Source organism: Rhinopithecus roxellana, chromosome 12, assembly GCF_007565055.1.
Source record: "Rhinopithecus roxellana isolate Shanxi Qingling chromosome 12, ASM756505v1, whole genome shotgun sequence".
NCBI classification, from domain to species: Eukaryota; Metazoa; Chordata; class Mammalia; order Primates; family Cercopithecidae; genus Rhinopithecus; species Rhinopithecus roxellana.
The window spans coordinates 91729654-91738294 of NC_044560.1; the positions used below are offsets into that span (position 1 = coordinate 91729654).

The window sequence follows — 8641 nt, forward strand, 5'->3', positions numbered from 1 at the left end:
GACGGTGCAGTTGTTATTGGAAGGAATTTCTGGATAGAAGCATAGAAGTTCTTAAACTCATTAGAGTATAAGCCATGTCTCAGGGAGAGAGCAGCAGTGGGAAAGAGGGAAAAGACAGAATCCTGGGGGGCCCCAGAGCTCACATATTGATCTTATGATCCTTCCTTCAAGAGATGGTGCTCACGGGACCTGCAAGGCCAAGGGCCAGAGCCAATGCAGTGGACGTTCCCTGGAGGGCTCTTGGGAGGAGGGTGCCAGCCTTGTGCCAGCAAGCACATGCCATGACAATGCTACACTTCTTTTATCCATCTTCTGTACCCCCCAAACCCAGCCCTAGGAGGAGAATGGATCTGCCCAGAAATGACTAAATATTAACATACTGTTCTGCTCCACCATGAGGCAGGGAAGACAATGGGCGCTCCAGGCATCAGTGACTGATGGAGGGTGCAGCACATAGAGGTTAACTGCTATGTTTACTGCTGGTATCAGGTGTGGCTGCAATAAGCCAGTCAAATGCCTGAGCAGAGATGCTGGATCCAAAAGCTCAGAAAGAAAAGGACAGTGGGTCAACAGCTGTGGCCTTAGCTGGATCTTACCTTCCTCTGTTGTTGGATATCCCTTGTGGAGTCTGTGGAAATAGAAGGCTTTGAGGGCCTGGAAGCAGGGGACCTGGGAGACAGAGCCAGGAAGCTGCCTGGACCCGTCAGAGTTCATGGCTCAGGAACATTGTTGTGACCATAGAGTTCCCAAACAGGATCCTGTCAGAGGCCCAGGCCATATGTTTCATGCTTTTTTCTGAAATGTACTGCTCTCCCCTGCCTCTCCACCAAGGCATCCTCCTCCTCCTCTTTTTAGTCACCTAGAACCCTGTTTTCTTCCTCCTAGAATGAAGAACCATCTATAGAAAGCAACACATGAAACCATTTTCAAACTGACTTTAATCATGTTTTGCTGCCCAAATACTGTACATGCAGAAGCCATGTGAAGAATTTTCTCCTCAAGGGAATTGGCAAGAACGTTGTACGAAACAGCTGGCAGTCCCTCCCAGCTGTGCACCTGCCACCCAGGAACCACAACAAGTTAGGAAAGATGCTGCACATAGAAAATGTATAGAGCACAGATATAAAAGGCTAATTGCTTCTTATCCAAACAGTGTGCTTGTCAGTCCCTATCAGCTATCTCTCTCTTTGCAGGATGCATTTGGAAAGTCTAAAAAAAGGGGTTCTCGCCTTCTGTGAGTTTATATGCTAAAGGAGTTGGTTGAGCTATCAGGCCCACTCTTCCTAAGGAAGCAGCCACCCTGCCTTCTGAGATGATGTCTGGTTAAAGACATTCTGGAAGGAGTGGTCTGGAGGAAGGAGTGGTCTTAAGAAGCAAACTACTTTGAAGGGAAATAAGTTCCCTCTCTCCTCCCATCAGAGAACATTTCCTTTAGACTTCTCAGATCTTCAGCTATCCCACTGATGTCATCCCAGAAGCAGAAATGAGGAAAGACCCAGCCTCATCTGCTGATGGGGACACTGACCTACTCAGGATGTAGCTGAGGTTGTGACATCACATCAGCACCTTGAAAATTGTACATTGTAGACGACCCTTCATTATGTCTCATCATCACACGAGAATAAAAGAGGGAGGACAAACCACGAAGAGAGGAAAGCAGAGTCTGTTAGGATTCCCAGAGTTCTTGTCTGAGGCAGCATCTGGGTGTGGACCAGATGAGGGCCTGCGCCCAGCCTGGGCATCAGGGGCTGGAGGAAACCAGCCCACGGAGACAGGAACCAGGTGCACCAGGCTCGCAACCCTCATGTGCTCCAGATCAGAGACTTTTAATTAAAACCGGGAGGGAACCATGGGGAGATGAGCTAATGCTCCCATTTTGCAGATGAGGAAGCTGAGGCCCAGAAAAGTGAGGAGCCTTGCCCAAGGTCACAGTTTCTGGCAAAACTGTACAGAACAGTCTTTGATTCCCTGTAGCCAGCTGTCCCCATCCAGATCACTGGCTAATGGGGTGGATGCTCAGTTGCCCCTGGAATTCCCAGGCCCCATTCTGTTAGCCAAGCTGACTGGAACCCAGGCTCAGGGACCCTTCCTGGCATCACTGTGAACTCCTTGGGAGGCCCAAGGCCCTGTCCTTACTGGCCAAGTTTCCAGCCAGAGCCCTGGAAGGGTTTCCCAAAGCAGAAACACTCATGCTTTTCAACAAGCACCTGCCCCAAGCCAGTCTAGACCCCTGAGAGAACGCAACTTTCTCTCTCTGATGTGGCTTCCCTCACAGGCACAGCCATGCTGGGCCCACACAAGCCCAAGCTCAGGGTTCAGGGGGAGAGGAGGGAGGGAGAGTTGCTTTGCTACATGGAAAGATTAAGCCCTTTATCAGAGAACAAGGTCCCACCGTCGGACATGCCAACATCTGAGCCACGTTTGTGCAACTCAGCTGGCAGAGTTGGTGCCCAAGGAGGCCAAGTTGCTCTCTTTGGCATCACTGACATTGCTCTGAGATGCTCAGGCACACTTTTAAAAGAACCCTTTCCCAGCCAGACCAGGCCAGTCCAGCCCCCATCAGGCCTCACCTGATTGTGTGGGCTTCCCCTGCTCTTCAATCATGCTTGTTTTGTTTTGCCCCAACCTCTTCTGACGTGAGTGAAAAGGTTGAGGGAGAAGGCGGGGGGGGCGGGGGGGGGTGGGTGTGTGTCCACATTTTCATCTCCTCCCTGACCACTCAGTGAAAGACAGTCCGGTAGAAGAAGCAGCATTTTAAAGAATCTCTTTACGTGTCAGGATACTGGAGAAGAAAACTCTGAGGAGTGGAAGAGAAAGGTAGGAGGAGGCAGGGAAGCAGGCCTCTTCTTTTCCATCTCCCTGCAGCCACTGCAGAAACACTGCTGGACAACCTTCTGGCCCTGAATGATGTGCCATCTCTCCAGCCAGGTGGAGGGCAACTCATCTACAACATCAAGCAAAGGCAGCACTTTCTTGCAGAGTTTGCACAGTGCTAGAGGCAACTAGAGAGACACAACAGAGGAGCATCACTAAAGCCCCATTGCTTTCTGGGCTGAGGAAGATGGGGAATATGAGGTATTAGGAGGGCTGGAACCCCAGGGGAAGAGGAGCTCAGCGTCTCCTGGGCAGCAGGGCATGGAAGAGGGACCCTGGTTGCATGTCAGGGCTCCTGGTAACATAGGCTAAGATTGTGCTACATTTCATTTCCAAAGAAGTACCCTTGGAGGTCTTTATTGTCTTTAAAAATGGAGGCTTCTGCTCTCCTCAAGGCTGGCAGTAAAGAAGAGATCAGAGATGCTTCCCTGGTGGGTGGCATGACCATGGGAGGACTGGCTTGACCTCAGTGTTCTAACCGGCAGTGATTCCATGGGGAATGAGCTCTATGGGTGGTCTTTCTTAGAGCTCCTGGGTTCTGCCTCAGTCCCCATGAAATGCTGGCATTGCCTAGGACTTGCTGCATCCCAAGAGCCTCCTAAGTGCTCCTTTCCTAGTAGAATTGGGTGGTAGAAGAAACCAGATGGGGAGTGATTTTGGAGATGGTTCTTCCCTGAAGGATCAAGTTCCCCTTGTCAAACCAAGACTTGGCTCCATTTACTGGAGCCTTTTTCATACCAAAGACCCATTGCAGGGAAAAGGAGTCTATGAAGAAAGTAGGACAGAATGAACAGAGCAGAAATACAAAGACAGACGCTCTGAGTCATCCATCACTGTCCCTGCCCACAACCCAACATACTGCAGGGCCACTCCTGTCTCTGCCATATGCACGGTGAACCTCGCCTGACCAGAGGAGGTGGAATGACAAAGAGCTCCATTCCTGTAACCACTGCAGGGTTTCATCTGGGTGAGGGGGCATTTGGAGCCAGGACACTGAACCTGGCAGTGAGTTGGCCCCAGGGTGGGAGACTTCCGGAGGGATCATGTTCCTTCCTTCCCCACCATCCCTCCTCAAACAGCAGATGCTCCCCCACCCCAGCAAACACCAGGAGTTACATCTGCACATCCACCTCTTCTGGGACAGGCTAGCTCCAGAGTGGCTTTTCAGACAAGCCCCTGCATCCAGGATGCTGAGAAATAGACCCTTAAGTCCAGCCACACTGCATCACACAGACATGTCAGCCTCGCACTTTACCCTCATGGGGTAAAATCCAGGTGGGGATGAGGAACTTATTTGGTGCAAAGGGTTAAAAGAATAATTCCCCAAGGTTGATTTGGGGAGGAAATTACCTTCTTTTAGAGAGGTGGAAGAGTGGAGTGGCCCAACTGCTGGGCAGTTTTGGCAGCCGGGGATTGTAGGTAGGTCAGCCCAAGTTACCAGCACATCAGGCCCCTCCTCCAGCTAGAACCTCCCCTGTGCTAACCCTTCCCCAGAGGCAAGGGGCACCATGGCCTGGAACCCCCCAGTGGCAGGCCTCTCTGCAGACAGCTCCCCACCAGAGGAATGAGGGTATGGGTAGCCCCCACTTCCTGGGGTGACTGCTGGTCTGGGTATCACTACTCAGTGCTACATCAGCAAACATCTCTACTGTCCTGTGGGTCACTAACAACCCTATCATCCCACAGGTGTAGAGTATTTTCACACCACCCTGACAGTGACTGCTGTAGAGGTGAATAAATCATAAACAGGAGATTAAAATACCCTTTTGCAAGGGAGTTTCCTTCTTGATCCTCCACTAGGGTGGAGGAGGACAGAGCCCTTTGTCCATTTCTAAGAACTTGACGAACACAATGGGCCTGGGGAGAGCATTTCTGCCTAAAGAGAAAACTCAGCCCAGTGGCCTCCTCCCCATCTCTATGCACCCAATGGCCCCCTTCTCTGATACTATAAGAATAGAGGCTCAGGCAGAGACAGGAACCTGGGAGCTAACTCTGTTCATTCCTTCCTGCCCTTACCCACTTCTTGTCCTGTGGGCAGGCCAGGTGGGGTTCTGGCTTCTTCCCCTATCTTTCTTGGGAGGAGTTACAGGATTCTAGCTTCAACCCAACACGGAACCATGCCAGCCAAAGAGGCCCTTTGGGCTGAGATGGCCTATCCACAAGCCGCCACTGCCTCCATGCCCCTCCGACTTTGGTTATGAATGGAGGCCCCAAGTCATTCAGGCCCCAAGACCTTTCTACTGCTACTCCAGGTAGTGCATCCCTGCCTCAGGTCCTGGGGCCACAGCAATTTCAGCACCTGGGGATAATGCCTGGGGAGAGGTGGAAAGAGCGCCTTCCCCACACCTCCACTGTCCTGCTGCTTTCTTCCCTACCAGATACAAACCCAAGGGCTGCTCTGTCCATCTCCTGAGCAACCTCTTGCCTTTCACCCTAGAACTGAGGAGGGACAGGGACAGGTCTGGGCATTCCTGAGTCAGACTTCAGGATTCCCACGGGTCAGATTTCACAGGGTCCAGTCCAGGCAATGGTCCCCACCAACAGGGCCCAGTTGTCAAATCAAGTTAGGGTTTGAGTGGCTGTGAGAAGCTCCAACCAGACATGGGTGAGAAAGCAAGCAGAGGCAGGTGAGTGCCTGGAGCAGATGGCTCTGCAGAGGGCAGCAGTGGGGCACAGGAGAGCAGGGAGGCCCGGGGGAGGGGCAAGTATTGCTTAGACAGAGCTGGTGATGGTGGCAGACGAGAGTCCGGAGCCAGGCTGCTGGAGCCCAGCTGAGTCTGAGCTCCCAGACAGGGACCCTGGTCTGGAAATGCACAAAAACTGGAGCCCCAAATGAACAACTTCATGCAGCGAATCCCCAAATGCCAGACGGGATCCTCAGCAGTGGCGGGGAATAAGTCAGCCTCAGCCTTCCTTATTCCGGCAAACAGCCCTACCCACAGCACCTCCTTACCGAGTCATGCCCACCAGGAATGAGCCCCAAGGGCATCAGGACCACCCTCAGGGCCTCAGGAGGACTGTCTGCTTTAGCAGATAACATGCCCTCTCGCGGCTGCCTGCCCAGGCCCACTGGCAGAGCTCCTTCAGCATGGGGGAGTGCGGAGGCTTGAAGAGACAGGAGATGAAGAACGAATGCTAAGGGGGCACCTGGCCAGGAACCCTGGAACCAAGACCTCGTGCTTCACTGGAGGAAGGAGGCGGTTCCAGCCGCACAGAGAAAGTCATTTCTAAGCCCTCAGCCCGCCCCCCCGCCGGTACTCTCTGCCTCCCCAGGGCCCTGGCCAGGGAGCTAGGTGGGCATGCTACATGCTGCAGAACGCATTCAGTGGCAGGAAGAGCTGCCGGAGCAGCTCTGGTGGGGTGGGGTTCCCAGAGGGCCTTCAGTGTGGCCAGCTGCAGCGGATGCTACATTCCTCAGAAAACAGCGGCAGAGCCAGGAGAGTCAAGAGTGGAACAAAAGACAAGACAGAAAACAAAGCAGAGACCACCAGGAGCAGGCACAGGTGGAGAACACACAGGCTCTGCCCCGGGTCCAGGACCAGGCAGCACCGACCAGTGGCCGCGTGCCCCACTTCCACCACTGGAGACTCCTCAGGGTGAGTCGTGTCCACACAACACTCCTTTGGGTTTCTTTTCAACAAGATACAAAGAGACATGGAGACATTTCAGCCCAAGTCGTCACCAGGAGTGACTACACCCAGACAAATGAACAGATAGAACGTGGTCACGTACACACACACACATGAACACACGCACACACGCACACACTACAGTCTCCACTGCCAGCTGGGATGAGCCCAGTAGCCAACAGGCATGCAGCAGGACAAGGGGTCCAGAAAGACACAAAGACTATGTACAGGGGAGGACATGGGGCCAGCAGGCACCCCTCCCCACACCACCATCCTGGCCTCTTCCTGACATCCTTAAGAGCATGAGGGGCTGGTGGAACTCTCCAGGGAAGACTGGGACAGGCGCCTCGTGAGGGATCCGAGTGTGGAGTCTGCCACTGAGGAGGTGGGGAAGAGTTTGTACCAGCCGGTGACCGCGGCGCTCAGGTCCAGCTCGTCCAGCATGATCTGGGCCATGCCCATGAAGCACTTGTGGTCCATGCGGCCATAGTCTCCCCAGACAATCACCTGCCAGGAAGAAGAGAGGAGGGAGTGAGCCACCTCCCTGACTCCAGGACTGTGCAGCAGGCCCGGGAACCTACAAGTTTCAGCAGGGTACAGATGGAACAGAGGGAGCCAGAACTCAGACTGATTTCACACAATAATTTACTGAGCACTTGAGGTGTGTTAGATACAATGCTATGGATTTTACCTAGATTCTTTCTTCCAATTGTTATAACAAGCCATGTAGGTAGGGGTGCTCTGTATCATTATTTTCACGGAGGAAACTGTAGCTCAGAAAGGTTAATTAGCTAACCTAAAGTTGCACAGTAACTTGTGGCAGAGCTTGGATTAGGACCCGGGCGTGTGACTCCAGAGCCTCCCAGCATTTTAGATAACAGCCTTCCCCAGGAAGGGGCAGACTGAGAGTTCAGGACCTGGCCATAGCTCTAGCTGTGCTGCTGGCTTGCCATGGGACTTATGTAAGCTCCATGCCCTCACTGGACCTCAGTGTTTCCAGCCACACCGAGAGAGAGGAATGGATTCGCTCAGTGATTTTCAAACTTATGTTTTCACTGGTGAATCCTTTTCTAAGCAGACACCAAAGATTATTCTTCCCATTCCCCAAAACCTAGGGTTCTACAGTTCTTTTTTATTTTTAATTTTTAAGAGACAGGGTCTTGCTCTGTCACCCAGGCTGGAGTACAGTGGCATAATCATAGCTCACTGCAGCCTTGACCTCCGGGGCTCAAGCAATCCTCCTGCCTCAGCACCTCGAGTAGCTGGGATTACTGGCACAGGCCACCATGACCAGCTAATTTTTTTTTTTTCATTTTTTAGAGATGAGATCTTGCTATGTTGCCAGGCTGGTCTCAAACTCTTGGGCTCAAATGATCCTCCTGCCTCAGCCTTCCAAGTCTCTAGGATTATAGGTGTGAGCCACCGTGTCTGGCTCTGCAGTTTAAATTTACAACTCCAAGGCTCCTTGCCACAGAACCATCTCTGCCCAGAGGAACAGCCCTAGATGAGAAGTTGAATGGCCCAGACAGTCCCTGGCTCTAGCCTCTTCTCTGTCACCTTCATGGCCTCAGGCAAGATCAGCAGCCACCACCATGACCATTAATACTTAGTGAGTAGCTGTTTATGTGGCAGGCACTATGTAAGGCTCCCTACATGCAATCCTCTGTTTAATCGTCACAACATCTACCCATGGCTAATGAGTGCTGAGCTGGAATCTGAACCTAGGACTGAGCCCAGAGACTGATCCCCCACTGTGCTTTATCCCCATATGACCTCAGGTTCATCTATGAAATGAGCATGAAGATCCCTCCCTCCCAGGACTGTTGAGAAGGGCTAACAATACCGAGTGTGCAGAAGGCCTTTGTTGCTTTCAAGTATTTGGGATGACAGTCACCTGGCCTAGGCTCACCCCAAGCAAGTGACTTCATCTGTAAGAGACTCTGTTTCCGTGAAGTGGAGAGAATCACACCTACTCCACCGGATCATCTGCAGGATGAAGTGAGGTCATGCTTGGAAAGCACCTAACACAAGGCTTGGCACAGACCTGATGTGCAATGAACATTAGCACTAGGGGAAGGAGGAGGCAGTGGTCACATGTGTCCTGGTTCTACCTACCAGCTGTGCAATTTGGTTACCCC

The 8641-nt window shown here is 52.4% G+C and overlaps 1 protein-coding gene across 1 annotated transcript in view; it reads right to left on the minus strand.

Annotated features, from left to right (window-relative positions):
* Nucleotides 1-920: 920 nt before the first annotated feature.
* Nucleotides 921-8641, minus strand: part of RIMS3 (regulating synaptic membrane exocytosis 3) — a 46726-nt gene continuing 39005 nt past the window's right edge. Inside the window, exon 8 of the mRNA XM_010354231.2 lies at nucleotides 921-7010. Within this exon, the coding sequence (XP_010352533.1) occupies nucleotides 6798-7010 (213 nt within the window). The 3' untranslated portion in view covers nucleotides 921-6797. The remainder of the gene's footprint in view (nucleotides 7011-8641) is intronic.